Consider the following 19,569-nt stretch of genomic DNA (forward strand, 5'->3'; position numbering starts at 1 on the left):
GATGCCAGTGCAGCTTGGAGCTGCTTTAGTTTTTCAGCACGGTCACTTCCTGTTAGCTTGTTGTATGTGTTAGCATGTTTACTCTGGTAGTGTCTCTTTACGTTGAAATCCTTAAACAAGGCAACCGTCTCATTACAAATTAGACAAGCACAATTGCCTTGATTTTCAGTGAAGAAGTATTATAATTCCCATCTCTCTTGAAAGCGGCGGCCCTCACTGTAAACTTGTTTTCTTTGCAGTAGCCATGGCAGAAATGAGTGGAGAGCGGTTCGCTGCACGGAGGCAGAGACCGATAGTATTAAAGTGGTGCTGCCACCATTTGGTGAAAGGAGGAATTACAGTTTCAAGTTTTATGATTTATTTATTCTGTTTGACAGTGCAGGCGGGCCATAAATAATACATTATAAGACCGAAGCTGCGGGCCGTATGAAATCTGACCGCGGGCCGTGATTGGCCCTCGGGCCGGACTTTGGACATGCCTGCTTTAGGAGATATGATTATTGAATCGGTTGAATAGGACATTTGAAAGACTGAACTAATATGTTTATTTGACAAAGTATGTACATTATCATTTTAAGGTATCGAAGACAGAAGTCACTCTGTTGTACATGCATAATTAAAAAATATAAAGCATTTTAAATGACATCAACTTTAGTCTAATTTGCATGTGTGACCACTGTCGGGTGAATTGGCAAACAGCAATTCGTATTCCTTCATCTACCAGTGGGACTGACATGCATTACTTCTTGCAGAAAAACCTTAAAATAAAGTTATTTTCTATTCCAATAGCAGAATCTAACTTAGAAACATTTTGTAAAGTCACACTTTAGTTGAATGAAGCGGATTTATTCTAAGTCTCCATAACCCCTACACTCAATGATCTGTAATGAGGTGGGCCTTTGAATTTGTTTTAACTTTTCTGTGGAGGATATTACTGGAGTTTAAGATAAGTATGACTTTGCCAGGGGTTCCGATCCCATGCATTTGGCAATTCGTGGTCATTTCTACCTTGAAGTTTTTACTGTTATGTTCGCATTGACATACAGCCCTAGATTTAATTGATAAAATAATCCTACATTATTTAGGAGTTTCTAATCATAAGCCATGTCTCTAAATATCTTGTAACTTTGATATCAGGCTTGTTTTGCCTGTAGTGTGCAATCTGATAAAATTTGAGGGGAACAAGCATTTTCTGTGGCTCCGTGCCCTGGTCTTTTATCCTAGTTTCCTGCTGTTGGATGGAAACTGTCCTGATGAGAGATATGAGCCTCAACAAAATGTAGTAAAATGCTTTATAGTGTTAAGAAAAACTGTGGAATTGGCTGATAGTACGTTAACAATGTGCACAGTTTAGAAATATTGATTTTTGTTCTTTCAAATAGCTAGCTGACTTGTGTGGTGACAGCCCATCTGTTCTACTTTCAGCATGTTAAGACAGCGGTGATGTTTTCCACTGTGATGAATAAAGAATCTCTGCATAGTGTTGTGGTTATGGGTATGGGATGAAATATGCTGTTTGCGTCTGATTCTTTTCGGCAGTATAAATGTGTTTGCATTGGCATGTTTAGTTGCATTCAGAGATTTATTCTGAGTTTAAAAAGAAAAAAAAAACTGGTTACAGCTTTTTTTTTGTTTTTTTTGCCAGTTCTCAGACAAGTTGAGGTGACTGCAGATGACACATCTGCAGCCAGTCTGCACAGTCAGCTGGACGATTTAACAGACTCCAATATTGGAAAACAGGAGAAGAGTGAAAAAGGCTGAGAAACCCATCACTGCATGAAAAGTGTCTCAATAATGGTTTGTCTTGTGGAATATTTTCAGGCTAATTTTTACCATCTTGCCTTCAGGCACTGAACAATATGTGTCATTTACTGCATTTTCACATGAGTGTAACTCAGTTTGCTTCTCTATGCTATGCATTACATCCGCCTTTGCATTTCCCTAAAGTGACAAACGGGACTTTTTTTATACTCAGAGTGAGCATATAACAGTAAGATTGAGTGTCTATGTCAAGAGGAAGGCAGAAAACGTTGAACTCATTTTTAAAATCACATCAACATCTAGTATTTTATTTTATTTCTATTCTTGGTAATAATTTTTCCATTTCTACAATGCTCTCCATAATACCTCTGGTAAAGTAAAAAAAAGACTTAAGCAAATTACTTTTTTCTTGCAGTAACAATGTCAGAGTGAAATGTTTAACCACATATCTAAGTGTGGCAGTGAGATTGGGGAAACCCTTCTTTAAGAACCAATTGTTTTATTGGAATTAACCTGTGACCCACTAAAAACTAGAAAACAAATGTTTTATTTGTGCTTTTTTATTTTGATAAGAGCCACTTTTAAATTCAAATGAGTAATTATAGAGTAGCACTTAGCCCTATTTACCTGGGATATAAAGATAATGTCACACAGAGGCCTATTTTCTAAGATTATCTTCAGAATGAGGAATAAGAAAGAACAGTAAAAGAGAAACTCTGTATTTTCCTGCATTAGACTGTATGTCCACTGCAGAAATGAGACTGAATGAACTGCAGCTGAGTAAAAGAAGTTGTGTGATTTGCTTCCATATTACTTAGATTAATGTATATGTGGCACAACATGACCAAATTTACAAACCATTGAAATGTGAAATGGGAAACATGTGCAGGCCCTGTTAAGACATTACTATGATTAATATTTTCCACCTAGATTTTCACATATCTACTGTGTTACTAAAGCTATAAAGAAAAAGTTTAAAATAACTCAAACTTTCAAGGCAAGGATGGACCCAAGTGTATTTTAATACAATAGAGAGTGAGGAGGATGGTGGGGAGGCTGAAAGAATAACCAAAGCTATAAGAAAACTAAGACAGGCATCTAGAAAGTATCAAACCAACAACGTATTTAAAGTTTTATATGGCAATTCAAATATTCATCATAAGTAAAAGACAAAGAAAGGTTCAAAAAGTAAGGAAATAGTTGGATGGAAGGTAATAGCAAAGAATATTTTATAAATTATCAGCATTTTTTCCAACCCTGTTCCTCAAGGCGCACACCCCTGCATGCACATCTGACTTTAATTGATGTTAATGGAGGAAAACACCTAAAACATGCAGGACAGTGTGCCTTGAAGGCCAGGGTTGGGAACCACTCTCGTACACAATGACCATGATGCATTAGGAACAGCTGAATAACAGAATTTGATGTAAAATCAGAAATTCCAAGCAGCTCAGTCCTTCACAAACAAAGACGTGGAGTGCCTTCAACACAAACCGAGAAAATACCATTCCCTGCCATGTCCAAGATGGCTATCTTCTGATGGATAATTCTATCAGCATAATGCACCATGTCACAAAAATCAAAGCACCTCCAATTATTCCTTATAAAGCCTTATGTGGAACTTCAGTTTTTAGTTGTTGCATAGGATGAAGGGCAGAGAAAGAAGGGGAAAATGTGCAGTAAATGGCTTGGGGACAGGAATCGAATCAGGGACAACTGTATTTTGGAGCCTCTACTGCCTGCTCTACCACTGAGCCATGTGAGACCCTGAACTACTTCCTTTAATACGATATGAGTTAACTGTATTTCAGTGACCACCACAGTCATCCACTCTCAATCCAATAAAGTACCTTTGGGATGTGGTGAAACCGGAAAGTCACATTATAGCTATAACTAACAAACCAGCTACTCTGTTAGGATTTCATACCCATATGGAGCAAAATCTCTGGGGAATGTTTCTGGCAAGTTGTTGAATTTATCCCAATAAAGAATCTGGGCATCTCTAAAGGGCCAACCCAGAAGTAACAGAATGCACCTATAGGGAGGCCAAAGAGTGCAGTGCAAGGCATATTTAAATGTTAACTTTTAAGTCACCAGAATTTTTTAGGTATAAAAAAAGTAATCTCTTCAGAATAGGCCCAAAGCAGAACACTGACATCGAGTCTGATGTGGAAATCAACTCTTGCAGTTGATTTGCAGAGGTTCTAGCTCTATAAAAAACGCATAAAAAAATTAAAACACTCCAACACTTCCTATTGGATCAAATTTTTAGTACATAAATAACAGAAATTTGCACAGACCTAGTCAGTCTTTCAGGAAACAGTAGTGAAACCTCTTTACTTCTTCATACTGAGCAACTCAGCAACTGAACAACTCAATCAATTCCTCATGGAACAACTTTGGTTTACTCTAGACTAGTCAGATTCAATATGACATACTGTTTGTTTTATACAACTTTTTCACTTACTTCTTGCACAAACAGCAATTCATCTACAGCCAATATTTCTTCAATAAGCAACAGTGCAAATTCTAAGAGGGTTGTTCCCGAACATAGGACTTTTAGAGTAATGAAACTGTCAGAAAAAAAAAAAAATCAACTTAAGTCGCACATGTTTGTACCCACTCTACTTTGAGGGCTGCAAGTGTAACAAAGTGAATTATTCTTAGGGAGTTTAAGTATGCCAAGAAACACAGACGAATTGAAATGAATTGAAAATGACATCAAGATCTTTGACATCTGTATTCAGTCATTTCAGCATGCCTTGTGGCCAGGGCATTTCTGTGTGCTTTCTCATCTTCAGATGTGCAAACATGCAGGGCATCCTGCGGGTGCTGTCACTCCTCACTAGCTCTGTGAGCTCACTCTAAACATGAGGAGGTGTTAACATTATTCGAAGCTGTCATCCAATATTTACTAAGGCCATTATCGTTTTCAAATACTACGCCAATGATTCATTTGGCCTTATTCACTCACATTTCAGTGAAGTAAATAAACTGAGGGCCTCACAGCCTACCCAGTTTCTCTCAAATCATTTTTTTGAGAACTTGACATGTAATCTTGCAAAAACATAATTCAAGGATTAAAATAACATTTTGACTCTAAAATATTGTATTTTTTTTATTTCAAAACAAAAAGTGTTGATGTACACATCGGTACATGTAAGAGAAACCATTCAGTAGCCTAGCTGAGATATTTTGAGCATGTTAGAACCCCAAAAAGGGGTGAATACAAATGTTGTTACTTGAATGAAAACCTTTTTCTATATCCACTCTGCAGTCTTTCAAAGATCTTAATCAAGAAGAAGACTATCATTCATTACTCACTTTTTATTACAACTTTCTCTTGTGGTTACCAAAACGGAATTTAAAAAAAAATTGGTGCCTTTTAACTTGAGTTCTGTAGCAGACATGGTGACTTAAATTTTGGTTTTAAGTCACTTAATAGTACTCTTAACGGTCTTTACTTATACTCTTGGTCTTAGACTGTAGAATTTTTATCTCATATATTCAGAATATAAATATATAAGCAACATAAAAGCTAAGACCACAACTCTGACAGATGCTGTTGAACATGTTTTCCTATTAAAGTGCGTGGTACATGTATTAGCCAGTTAAGTTTGTGGAGTGTTAGTGCACAGTTTTCAGCTGAGTCCCCAGATCTACTCCTCGAGAGCCACTCTCTTTCAACTTTTAGATGCATCCTTGTTTCTTCATACTTGAACTTTGTACCACACTGGAGAGTCAGCAATTGTATTTGAATGTGGTGGTGCATTTACGTATCTTCAGTTTGTAGGTCAGGAGCTGCAAAACTTCAGCCGGGCCTAGTTGAGTGCTAGATGTCTTTAGCACCATATAGGAATTCCATACTTGTTTTCTCAGAGCATTTGGCCAACTATAAAATAATTTCACAAGCAATCCAGGCAATAAAAAAGTCTCATGAGGATTAGCCTGAGGACTTCAGGCAAGTCTTAACATTTTGTTGTGAAGAACTATTGGCAGAATTTTGTTGGAGCACACAGGATATTTAGAATACTATGTAGAAGTTCAAATCTAAACTGACATAATTTCTTTCCCACCTGGTTTTTTGGATATGGATTTCTGCTTAAATCCATCCAATATCCACTTTTCCATGTAGGGCCCAAGGGAGTTGGTGTCTATTTCCAGCGGTTATCGGCAAGAGGCAGGACACACCCTAGATAACTCTGATCAAATCCTAGAAAGTAATTTGTGTTTAAGTGAAAACAAGAATGTTGTAACACAAGTGGTAGTCTGCCTAAGAGACAGCACCAAGATGGCAAAGACATATACTTTAACAGACACCTTCATTTATTTTCTTTCTAGCCTTGTGTAGATAAGATAATGCCTTTTGCCCTCTTTTAAGCAAAAATCTTTTGGCTGCACTAAGAACAGCGCAAAATTTATAATAGGGCATTGTGAATTGTTTGCCTTCTTTCACTCGAGGAGAGCATTTCAACACCCCCGCACGCTTATGCTTGGGAGATGCTTACATTATTTTCTGCTTATATTACTTATCTTCTGAATTTTACATGGCTTCACATGAGAAAATTGCCCATGACTGTGACACTCGGGGGCGGGCATGAAGCTGGATTTCATCCATTCTGCATAACCTCTCGGGCAGACTTGATTCCCGATGCCCTCCATGGAACATTTCATAGTGAGCTGTAGCAGAAATGTGGGAAACCACTTTGGTTTCCTGCCAGCACTATAATAGAGTTGTAAGTAAAACACCATTTTTTTCTTCCTAATCCAGTGGAACTTTGCCACATCACATTAATTAATCCACTTTTGTGGTACTTAAGTAGACCTGACTCTATTTTAGCCATGACTAGTGTATGAGAAGAAAAAAACACTTTTTTTACCTTTGCTGATTAAAATTTCACAAAGTGTGAGACAGATAATTGTTGATGTGAATAGTATCTTTGATCTGCTTTGCTCTTTTATACAATACTCAGTCATTATACAATCACTGTTTAATTCAGGTGGTGTTCTGTTTTCAGTAATACCGACTCAGTGTAGGGGGTCATTAGGTCAAAGAAATTGTAATAATATATTTTCGTATCATTTCATAGCAGTAAAACAAGGCATTTGTCTGATACACATTGTGACAATTATATTAGTGGTGCATTCTTACAACTAGAGACCTAAATTTCAAAGTTTACAAGTCAGCTAAGTAGGTTAAATAGGCAGTGCATTGAATGAGCAGGGGGTTTGCGGGGCTCTAATCACTAGTATAGTAATACGATTTTGGTCATTAAGGAATGGATGTCATCTTAAACTAGTGTGACTTTTCTTCAGCATGAACGGGACATGTTTATGAATGTTTTCTCTTTTTCTGCAAACTAGTGCAAACCAGTCAATCAGGAGTTTCTGAAACACTCAGACCATCTAGCACCAATGCCCATGCCTCATTCAAAATCTCTTAAACCTTCTTTTTAGCCTCTTTTTGATTCACTTTGAACTTTAGCGCATCATCCTATTCTGTCAACCCTAAATGTATTGAGTTGCTGCAGTGTGACTGATTCGCTACTATGTCAGGAGTCACTTGAACAGATGAACTTAAAGTGGGAGAGTACATAATTATGCAAAATCCATACCAAATCCAAGTGAACCAATGTATGAGATAGCAAAGAGCTCCTTAAAAAAGTGCAGTTAATGCTTGACTGCATTTATTTATGGGCTTAGTTTTCAGCACACTATATACTGTTGGCAGTTTGCAAATGTTGAGCACAACACAGTGCTGACTGATATCCTGCTGAGTAGTGATGAGCATCTGGGAGGTCAGTGCATCATTGAAGGGTCGATGGTAATTTGATGGCTGTTGTTGAAAGGGAGAACTCCTCACCTCCACTCTCCCTTCCAATTGCTTGCCAGTTGAGAAGGGATTCGATCTGACACCCCTCTGATTGCAAGCTCATTTTATCACTGTCAGGATATTGCCAGTCAACTGCCTATTGTTACTGCTGTCACTTCCCAGTAGTTTGACATCACCATCTCTCTGCGGAGCTAGAAAAAAATGCTGTGTATTGATTTCATCTTTCAGAAAAGGAGGATTCCATGTATGTGGAGGCTGATAATGTACATCTATTCTGACTGTTTTTAACATAGGAGTCTGTTGCTGGGCTGGGCTTTCCTTCTGCCTGCAGACCTCCGGTTCCTTCGGTTATTCATGAGCCATCTGCTTGGGCAAGAGCTGCGTCAGATGTGTGTCAAACAGGACCTCGTCTGTCCCTCCCGTTCATCTTCTAATTGTGTCATAGTGTGCAATCTGAGGCTGACACTAATGCCCCTGCAAGACACCCTGATTAGCTAAGGGACTACTGCCTAAGTCTCTGGTCTGTCATGTCCTAAATAACCTGTTTCATCTGATGACTGCATCTATATTTAAGATCACAGCATCTGGTTCATTAATGTTGTAAGAACAAGACCTTTTAATTGTACAATTGTCAGTTTTTTTTATCATCTGGAGAGACAAAAAGGGATATAGTTTAAAATGTTTCAGTCAATACTGAAGCAAAGAAACATTGCCAACTATCTAGAGAAACAATAAAAAAAAATCATATAAATAAACCTATATTTAGGTAAGTATTACCAGGTGCAATAAGGCAGATATGAAGAGTCCAATCACATCACTTGGTTTAAAATCTGTCTTAAGCAACAAAAATAGCTATTTTGGACTTGAAGTTGAAATCAGTGCATAAAATGTCTGGGCTAAAAATTATGATAGGAGAGAAAACAAAAGTCAATTCCATTAGATTTTTATAGCAAAGGCATTGCAATTTTCATCCATACATTGTGAGCAATTTGATAATTTAGTGAAGAATCGTACAAATGTGCATAATTTCACACTGCAACTGATAAAACTCTTCTCAAGCACATCGCATAGAGCTCTGTGTGAGAGGGTATGGCATATCTTGACTTCAGTGTACCATAGCTATGCACATTTGTAGTGTTCCCAAAGTGCTTGATCTTCATTTTACAAACCTTTCACATAAGTGCATGTCAATTCCAGTCTTCCCTGGCACTCATTGAAAACCAAAATGAGCCCAAATGTTTCCCTACAACGTAGAAGGGGTTGGTAGACTATCTCTTTCCTCAATTTCTCTAGTTTTCTCGTTGTCTTGGAGCTTCCTGCACATGCATATGTTTCAGGACTAACTGCATGATAATGGCAGGACATCCCACATATTTACAAAATGGAATATTTACAAAAGCCGACACCCAGCTAATTTTTTTTGGGTGGGGATATTTTATATTAATTCTGAATCATAATAAAAGACAAAAATCATAATTGGGGATTTGCATGTCTTTTTTGCAACTTGACTCATAACTTCAGTGGAAAGACTTAAGACTTGCACTTTGACTTGCAAGATACTGACTTATACCCTCCCCTGCATTCAGGCAACTTTTACATTACAAAGTGCTAAACTCAGTGATTTTTAACTCTAGAAATAACATTTACTTCACAAAAAGAAATATGAAGAAGGAAAAGTAAGGTATTTGAAAACTTTACTTCCAGTAACAGATGCAATAAAAAGGTCAGCGTAGTCCTTTTCAACTCAGCCTTATTCATATGAATATGCCCTACCAACCAATTCCTTTGCTACTCAGTGGTCCTCTTGAAAATGAAGACCATTTTCCCCATATAATAAAACTTTTCACAGGCTTATGAAGGGAAAAGAGGTTCAAAGCAAACTTTAATAGAATATTCTCCTGGTTTGCTGTGACCGTGTGACTGTAGGCTACTCTGTAATTCTCACATTTTTCCCCAAAGAAGCAAGAAACTCCACATGGGCAAAAGTAGAAGCACATGATTAGAATGTGCTTCAAAAGTTTGAAGCAGAACAAAAAGCACTGATTTACTGTAAGAAAACTACTTCTTAACTTTTAAAAGTTTTAAGTGGTAAAAATAACTATATGCATTTTTAATTATTTACAACTGCAGTGGTACAGTTAAAGAAGACTTGATTTCTCAGATTTTCATCTAATACAGTTATGATGAGAAGTTTACATATACCCATGAGCGTTAAAGTAGGTTTACTGGTTTTACTGACCTGCCTATTTGTCCATAAAGAAATATTTGTATGTCTTTAATATTTTTACAACAGAAGTGACTTAATGAATGTTACTTTAACTTCAACTATCAAAGGCAATAAATTCTAGTTAGATATTATGCGTGACTGAAGTTGATCAATCCCAGCATTAAAAAATGTTAGTTTGACAGCACTAATTGGATCAGTAGAGGATCAGGAAATTTGAATTAGATATAAATTGAATTGTGAATTTACACAAGCAGTGTAAATGTCAAATTTTAAATAAAGTAGAGGAGAGTGTTTTTAACCAGATTTTCATAAGTTAAGTTATTGTGCTTCAAATTTGTACTCATAAAAAACAATGTAAAAATAAGTATTCAAAACCTATTAAAATCAGTAATCAACACAAAGTGTAACTTTTTATAAAGTTAATCTCTTTTCTTCAGTTCTTTAATTCTACCTTTTTATTGGTGAAATTCTTGATAGCTTTTAGCTTGTGATAGTGTTTTACCCTTTCCAATCTTGTCTTCATCTTATCTGCATCAATTTTCCTTGACTGGTTTTCATACAGCTATCATTACATCTGCATTTCCTCCAAGTTTCCCATTTGGGCATGATATAAAAACAATGCATGTATGAATGGACTTGCATATGATATATAACACAGCTGAAAGAAATTATAAGTATATTAAATGACAGCCTGCCTTGCAGCAACACAATAATGTATAATTTCAGATAGAGGCCAGGAGGTCCCTCTGGAGAATGATGTGATTCATCTCTGACAGAGACATCACTTCCACTCTAAGCAAAGGGATAAGACATGTTAGCTGTCGCTTCTCGTTCCCTGTCCCTTCAAAGTAAAGCTACCGTGATGAATCAGAGGCCGGCTGAATGTGCTGTTCCAGCATGCCCTCTGTCTACTTTGTGCATTTTGGTGCATGGAAAAATGTCGGAACGAATGTTGCATTTTAACTGTAAGACAAAGGAGCAGTGAGCATTTGTGTAAAGCTGCAAACATGCCAGGGACATATGCAAATGAGTGAGGAATCTGGATATGTGATGCCCCGATGAGTAAACAAAGCTGTCTGCACCCACTCATTCCACTCATGTTGACATCTTTATGCTTTTTCCAACAGAATGTGATGTACTCTGGCTTCTGCTGGGGCACTGGCAAAACAACATTTAAACTGAAGCCACGGTTTATTGATTTTATTTATCCACTCCACTGGCTTTTAGCTTTTTGGCATCTGAAACCAAATTTGTGAAACTGGGAAAACATGTCAAAGGCCATCAAAGTACACAAAAGTTTCTGTAAAACATACACTTTTCCTTGGTTGTACTTAAGTCTGACCTTTAATTTGTAATGCTATTTGAGCATAGGCCTGATTTTGGCCTAATCCCCCTTTAAACAAACACCTCAACACTTTCCTCCTCGTCATTATATTTAGTGCTAGCTAAGTCCTATCTCACCATTGTATCCAAAAGCACGAAGCCACGAACTCTTACAAATCTGAAGAATGTACAAATCTCTGAATGATTATTAATCTACTGTAAGTTGAGAACAGAATAAAACAAATCTGGAGAATGTGCTCCCAGATGTAGTGACTTTCCACTAATTCAGAGTTGATAGCAGCATTGATTGGTTATCTTAAGTAACTGAAGACCTTTGCTAGAAAGAACCCAGGTGGCTTCTAAATTAAATTGTGTAGAATCTATACTACTTGACACAATTTGACTCTCTTCTTGTTTTTTTATGTTTTTTGCTTTTAGATACCAGGATATTCCTCATGCTTAATCAAACAATACAGAGCCATTTTTACTACAAATAACAATCTAAAAATGGTTCAGACCACTGATTGGTAAAAACAACCATCATCTGTGGTTTCCTAAATGAGCCTTGAAGTCCTAAACATACCAACACTTTACAATATTCTTTGAGAAAAGAAAATGTAAATCTGGGCTCTAAGTCTTTGTTTCTCTGCTGATACATAAAAGATAAATAACCCAAAAACAAAGATTTGATACGAGTCATTTCACCACTTAATTACAATTAGGTCTGATTTAGTTCTTAATTTGTTACAATTTTATTCATAGCAACATGATGCAGTAAATTGGGAAAAGGCAATAATGTGACGATTTGCTGCTGAATGAGAATAAGTATTAAATTGTTTTAAAAAATTATTTGATTATTTAGCTTCACATCATGATTGCTACTGAATGAGCCTAAAATATGTGATGCTACAAAATATATGTATCACTCATTCAGTACTGAATAGCAATAAAAGAATTTTTACAGTTGAGCCCTGCTTATTCATCATTGTGGATTCACCTATTCACAGATTTTTCTTTGAAGCATAACTCCAAGTCTTTCGTAGAAAATGTGCCTATTCACAAATGTTTTTGTGAAGCATACCTAAAATATTTGAAAGAAAATGCAGCCTGGGAAGCTGAAATACCGTAGTGCAAGATTATGTCACACATTAGAGCCCCAATGATTTTTCTTGTGGCTGATTGACTGTACACCCAATGGCACTAGTTAGCTTCTCAACTAGTGCCATGACGGTTTCCACTTTGCGTATTAATGTAAACTGAGTTATATCTGGTTACAGGTGTTTCAATAGGAGGTCTCAAGTATGGTAGATTTCTGCCAGTTGTGTGTGGTGGTGTCCGTATCCCCTGCAATTACCAGGAGTCAACTGTATTCCATTGTTTAAAGAATAGGTGTACCTTTGAAATATATCAACAGAGTGCCGATTAGAGCACCATATATTAAAGCTGCAGAGTATTTTTTGTCTAAATTGAGTCTTTGAAAGTACTATCTAGTTGCTGTCGGTATGTGTCTTTGTTTGAAGTTAATACATTATTTGAAGTCCCATATTATTCTCCTGGCAGGAAGTAGTCTTGATTTGCTTGATTTTGTTGATAAAACCGGTTAACCCTCTTATTACGATCCTGATTGCTGCGACTGGGTTTGATATTATATAGTTACGGACATAAAGACTGTCTGACAACACAAAAGCAATAAGGAAGTCCCCTGCCAACTTCTAAATCATTTGGGTACTTAGAAAAATAAATGGTAAGACAATGAAAGACTAAATCACAATGTGTATTTCTGTGACTGTTAATTGTTGTAGTATTTGTGCCTTTTCAATGTGCCTTTAATTTCTCAATCAGGGGCAAATAAAACTTTATTGCAATAACTGGAATAAAACTGAAAACTGTGAGAAGAGTGAAAGCTACTGCAACTAGCTTACAGTTAATTGCTAATAAGACCAAAGTCTACATTTGGTTTGGAGCTTCCTACTAGTTCCCATGAAAAGGGCCATTTCACAGTTTTTCATAGTTAGTAGTTCAAATCCCCAACTGCTTAGAGTGATTAGTAAAAAATAAAGTATGCTTATAAGGATTATATAAAATAAAATGTGATATTTCTGAAACCTTGAATCTATTTGTGAAGATATAAAAAGCAATATACTCTGTGCATTTTTGGCATTAGAACCATCTCTTAATGTAGACGAAAAAATACATTAAGAGATACAATATACAATACAATATATAATATATAATATTGCCCAAATCATGTTAGTCTTGTAAGATGGATGTATTGTTACATCCCTCTCTAAGAAAAATGGCTTACGCAGTGCTTTTTTTCTGCATATTAAAAGTTAGCTTCCTTGTGCGTAATTGTTTTACTCAATGTGAACACATAAGATATGTGAGTACTTAGAAATCAACTAAGATACACATGTAGTACCAGCAACTAATCTATAGACACACAAGAAAGTGTTGTCTTTATTAAGTTGTTACCAAAGCTTGAATCTGTGCAGCAGTAATAAGTAGTTTATCCAACTCTAAAGTGAAACTATCTCAAATGGAAAATGAAGCAAAGAATAGCCAAGATCAAACCATTTCATGCAATAGAAAATTTTCAAGAGTATTTCCATCATACAATTTGTTTAACATACTTAAAGGAATGAAACATATAATACTTAATGCTTGAGTCGGTTGCAGGGCTGTATAAATCTGTATTTAATGTGAAATATTGTATTAAAACGTTGTAAACTTGTTGGTATTGTCCTTCACATGAAGTCCTCCCCTGTTCTCATGCAAATAGAAACCCGTCAAGTAATTGCAATGCTGCTCTCTGTCACTACGGTGGGCTAATCTGAATGAAGCTGTGAGGCACAATAGGCCGCCAGCAACAGGATGCAGTGATTTCAGCAGTGATTAACAACACCTTGTAAGATGCAACATGATTTACTTGAAGATGAAAAGATTAGAATTGTGACTTAGTAAGAAAAAAATATATTTTTCTGCTTCTAATCAAAGTGACATTGCTGTAATACAATTGTGTGTCTTGAAGAAAAGAGGCTGATGGTAGAGTGGGAAGGATCTACTTTCAGCTGTACTTTGACAAAAGAGAAGATTTGAAAGCAGTCAGCAGCAATCAATTCTGCTAATGTTAAAATAAATATATTTATTTTCCGCATAATGTAAGTTGAGACAAGGAAACTTAATAGTGATGAAATCAATCAGTACCATATTGCTAATTAGTAGCCTAAGCAGTTTACCTGCACCATTGTGAAGCTATGTTGAACTTTGTGAAAATATCACACTGTTAACACAAAGAAGCTACTTTTCATCATTAAAAGCAGAAAATGTCAACTATTCCATGCCAAAAAACACATACAGCAATGTTATGTATAACAAATAACTATGTTTTTATTTGATACATTGACACATGACCTGAGACTTGGAACCCCATTTTGTTTGTTGATAGTGTTAACACTCACTCAGTCACAAGTCAAGATAATTTAATGTACACATGTCAGTTTCTTTCAACTAAACATATTCCTAAAAATCCAGAATTTCATTCTGTTTCAAAAATACAAGGAAATAATGTCTAGGTTTAGCAGACAGAGCACTGACACAGGTGAGGGAGAGTCAGCCCAGAGAAACTCTATACAGCCAGACAACACATGGGTCACTCAGAGACTTTTGCTAGCATTGAATTAGAAGAACTTAAGACTCAATAAATGATTAAAAAACATTATAGTTGTTTTAGAACTAGAAACTTTTTAAATCCTTGGTGTACCTTAATCCTGGTAACTGGGCTATGCCTACTTTATGTACTCCTAAATCTGTCATCTTATGAGTACCACCACAGTAAAAAGTTGTCTCCAAATATCACCACATTGATATTGTATTTTCAAACAGCTTCATGGCAGCGACCTATTTAATTCCTTCAGATTTTCTTTTAAATAAAATCAAACATGTTGCATGTTTGGTGGAAGAACGTTGTTCAGTAATGAATTTCAGTTTTACATGCCACTCGAAGTCAGAATTACATGTGAGAAAATTGGATGTGTTTCACATGAACCATTACCACCAAATCCAATATCGATGCCAAGCAACAAAAAGTTGTCTATAATTGGAACCAAAAAAAGCTTCCTTTGTTGAATATGTTACAGCAAAATAGTATAAGAATTAACATGGACAATACATTTTTCACGCTATAGATTATGATCTGTCTTTGTGTTAAAACATACTTTGTTTTGTTGTTTTGTGTGTGTCTATAACCACTGGATCACTTTGTTCATATTTGCCATCAAAATATCATAGATACAAACATCTCTTCAGATTACCACAGAAGGCAGCCCCAAAACCACCTGTGCAACAGTTTGAAAACCATTACTGCAGATTGAACCATACAGGATCTAATCTTAATATTATATAAAGGCTTCTGTTTGGATAATAGAATTTTATTCAAAAAATACCGCAATATCATCAGTAGAATTATTGGGGGTTTGACGACAGTTAGGGATTATTTCTTTCATTTGACAGTTTCTAACAAAAACAAGACATATTTTGCTTCGTTCTGTGGAATCCATGCAATGACAGGTGAAATAAACTGCTAATGAACAGGCAGAAAAGAGAGAGGAGAAAAAAGTGAAGACGACAGAGGAGATACACGAAGCGTGCTGTGAGGTAAAATAGCGCTATTGTTAGTCAGTGCTGAGGGAAAAGTGCTGCGGTGCAGAAAGAGTGGAAAGTCTTGACAGCTTTCTGGTGGCAGTCTGACGGCTGAGCAGGGAGGCTGGAAGGAAAGTGCAGCAGAGGGTTGCTGTCAGGCCACACCAGAGCCCCGTTTAACAAGGTCCAGAGATAAGCTGCACCACAACACTTTGCAGGCGAATGAGAGGGGGGTGAGTAGTGCGATGTAAGGAGGGATGAGTAGAGCTCATGCATTTTTCCCCACTCTCACCACCTGTCATGCCTGCCATCCCTCGAATTCCTTACATGTGTATTGGAGCGAAGATTGGAAATTTTGAGGAAGGACCGGAGTTGAACGGGATTCAGAGAATTGGAGGAGTATCTCCCGTTGTATGATTATCACAGTTTGTGACATGTTGACATCTTCATCTGTACATGAAGGATGCGTAAATGGTTGTAGATAATGTTCATTTTTTACTGAGCTGGACAGCAGTGTAATATCAGAGCGGATCGTTGTATGCTGTTTAATAGCGAAGTCTGATCATTTATATTGTGCTCAGAAAGGAAAACTGATGAGTCGCATTTTTATGAAGATAAAAGTTGGAACAATTTAGTATAAAGGAGCAGTGGATTTGATAAATTGCAAAAACAGTCTATTACATCTTTATTGTGAGAAAATGAACATCTATGATCTGCTTATATTTCTAATGTCACAGATTAAACATTATTGATGTCTTTATATACCCCCATAAGAGGTGATCTGCACAGTATATCAAGAGTGTAAGTTTAAGCCACCTTAGTGGAACTTTTTTTTTTTTTTACAACAGAGCTACTTCCATCTTCCACATAATCTGCTGAGGATAAACTAAGTTACATTGACTTCTAGCATGACCTTTCTAAACCTATTTGATATTCTGTTTAAAAAATTTCAAGATACTCCCTTTATGTGGTAAGAATTTATGGTCATTCCTGAATATAAACCCTAACACTGAGACTTTATGTAATAAATAAAGGGTAATGGTGGCATAATTTAGCTCCCTCCAAAATAATTTATTGGTTCTGGCTACCTGGTACCACTATCAAATTTTCATTTTTTTTTCTGCTTGGCATGGTGATTTTTCTCCCACAATCAGGCACAATGTCAGCGTCAGGAACACTAAAACACCATTAGTTATGTCTGCCTTATTAGATCAAGCTAATTCCATACAGCAGCCACCCACCCAATTCAAAATGAGTCAACAGTTGAGAGGACTCCTGCTGCTTTCAATCCAAACAACATCAAAGCTAAAACATCCAGTGAATCAATTTTTAAACTGGATTAACTGTTCTGTTTTTTCGTGTTAAACATCAAGCTCATTTCAAAAGAATATTTGGAATTTTGTTTGATTTTTATTACATTTCAGCTGACACTTATTCAAAAGAGACAAATAGCACATTTATTGTCTAGGGAGCACTGAAAGGTTGCCTGTTTTATTATTTTGTGTGTGCACTTGCCAAGATTCTCTTTTTTCTACAGATTTCCAGGTTATATTTATTTAATATTTACTGATCCACTTGTGTCTTTTCTTAATGTCTCCACAGGGGGGCGACTCCTTTTCCTGGTGATGTGGCTGAACCTATTGCCTCAAACTGACAGCTGCCCTGCCAAGTGTGTGTGCTACAGTGAGCCCAGGCCCACTGTGGCTTGCCAACAACAAGGACTGTTTTCGATTCCTACAGTGATTCCTGTACGGAGCCAACGGATATTCCTCCAGAGTAACAAGCTGACAGTGGTGAGGTCCACTAGCTTCAGTTCTTGCCACAATCTTACTGTTCTCTGGCTCTACTCAAACAACATAACCTACATCGAGGCTGGAGCCTTTTTTGGTCTGGAAAAACTGGAGGAACTGGATATTGGAGATAACAGCAACCTCCGCACCATTAACCCAACGGCCTTTCGGGGTTTAACTAAGCTGCACACCCTCCACCTTCACAGGTGTGGCCTGTCAGAGCTCCCTGTTGGGGTTTTCAGAGGAATGTTCTCTCTCCAGTATCTTTACTTGCAGGATAATAACATCAGCACTCTGCATGATGACACCTTTGTGGACCTTGCCAATCTCACTTATCTCTACCTGCATAATAACAAGATCAAGATAGTAACAGACAACATGTTTCGTGGCGTAATAAATCTGGACAGGCTACTGCTACACCAGAACCAGGTAATTTTTGTACAACCCAGGGCTTTTAGTGATCTCGGAAAACTAAAATCCTTGTTCCTGTTCTTCAACAACATTACTGTCTTGACTGGGGAGACAATGGATCCTCTGGTTTCCCTTCAGTATTTGCGCTTAAATGGGAATCAGTGGATTTGTGACTGCCGTGCGAGGACCTTGTGGGATTGGTTCAAACGTTTCAAAGGCTCCAGTTCAGAATTGGAGTGCTATGTCCCAGAGTTCCTGGCAGGAAAGGATCTGAAACAACTGAAAAGTGAAGAATTGGAGGGATGTGTTGAGACATCACAAATCCAGACAACTCTCTTTAACTCCAAGGCACAGTCTGGGAAATTTTCCTCAACTGAAAGCCCTTTAGGCGACAACATTCCCAAGTGTTGTCTTGGAGATAATGACAAATCCTCCATCCTTTCTGGAAAGAGTCGCCAGATCACTAATAATCCCCCTAAGGAAAAGGAGAACATGTCCAAGACCAAATACAAGCAGCAAGAAAGAACAAAAAATGAGACCCAGAATAAGCAAAATGATGGGCCACTGGGGACCTTATCCAACAACCTGGACAAGACGTTGGAAAACCTAAACCCTGAATTCATAGAGAATCCAGAATCATCTACAGCATCAAACAAAAAGAAAAAGAAGTGTTCCAGAAAAACAAAATTGGATTCCCACTGCAGTAAAAGCCAAAGCTCTACTTTGCAAGTGCTGCATTTTCTCATCATTCCCATGATTTGGATATCTCTAGCCATGTCTTAGGACTCCTGATAACACTCTGCACAAAGGACTCAAGAATGTTTATGCTAATGACAATGATACAGAAGATCCAGTGACGCCTACAACAGACAGTGACTGAGAAGCAAGGAGTCATGTTGATCCAACGTTGCTGGAGACAAACAATAATGAAAAGAGTACAATAAAAGAAACGGATGCCTTTACAGAACACTACAGATCTAATGTAAATATTGATTTGGTGCCCAAAATTGTTTGTTCTCTATGTACTCAACTGTACTGTGTCTAAGATACACTTCGGAGAATCCTCCTTTTTCCCCCTTAAAAGCTTTTACTGCTTAGACAGACCACAGGAAGACAAAATGAAGGACAAAAAAAGGTGGGGAAAAAAGCTTCATACAGGAAATCAGAGACAGAATGCACACAAAGAATGTTTGGTCTGTTTAAAGAAGAAAAAAAAACAATCCCCTCTCATTATTTATTCAAAGTCATACATTTGTTGTAATGTTCTTTTTTATGTTTATAAAAACAAATGTTTTGCCTCCCCTGAATTTTAGTTCTATATTTTCATGACAGAAAGGATATATGGGGAGCATTTATGAAATGAATGATGTCCTTTTATTCACTGGGGATTGCAATGGAATCATAGATATGCATTTTATTTTACTTGTGTACAAGTATGAATATATTATGAATAAAAGTTCTTATTTCATAGATGTTTATTTGTGTGGTATTTTTCTGAAATACCAAAAACACTTGATATATGTTGTTCTGTTTTCTGTGATTTTTTTCAGCCATTGGCCTAGTAAACCATTCGATGGCCCTTT

The 19,569-nt window shown here is 36.9% G+C and overlaps 1 protein-coding gene and 1 long non-coding RNA gene across 3 annotated transcripts in view; one reads left to right on the forward strand and one right to left on the reverse strand.

The window, feature by feature from the left end:
• rtn4r (reticulon 4 receptor) overlaps window positions 1-19,458 on the forward strand; it is a 54,365-nt gene extending 34,907 nt beyond the window's left edge. Inside the window, exon 2 of the mRNA XM_028034086.1 lies at window positions 17,388-19,458. Within this exon, the coding sequence (XP_027889887.1) occupies window positions 17,388-18,769 (1,382 nt within the window). The 3' untranslated portion in view covers window positions 18,770-19,458. The remainder of the gene's footprint in view (window positions 1-17,387) is intronic.
• The window catches only part of LOC114154735 (uncharacterized), a 37,459-nt gene that overhangs the window by 12,802 nt on the left and 5,088 nt on the right, over window positions 1-19,569 (reverse strand). The window contains exon 4 of one of the 2 annotated variants that reach the window (XR_003597610.1): window positions 10,508-10,613. The exons of the other annotated variant lie outside the window; for it this stretch is intronic. This is a non-coding gene — a long non-coding RNA (uncharacterized LOC114154735). Of the gene's footprint in view, window positions 1-10,507; window positions 10,614-19,569 lie in introns of those variants that run through there. 2 annotated transcript variants of the gene reach the window in all.

Source organism: Xiphophorus couchianus, chromosome 12, assembly GCF_001444195.1.
Source record: "Xiphophorus couchianus chromosome 12, X_couchianus-1.0, whole genome shotgun sequence".
Classification (NCBI taxonomy): Eukaryota; Metazoa; Chordata; class Actinopteri; order Cyprinodontiformes; family Poeciliidae; genus Xiphophorus; species Xiphophorus couchianus.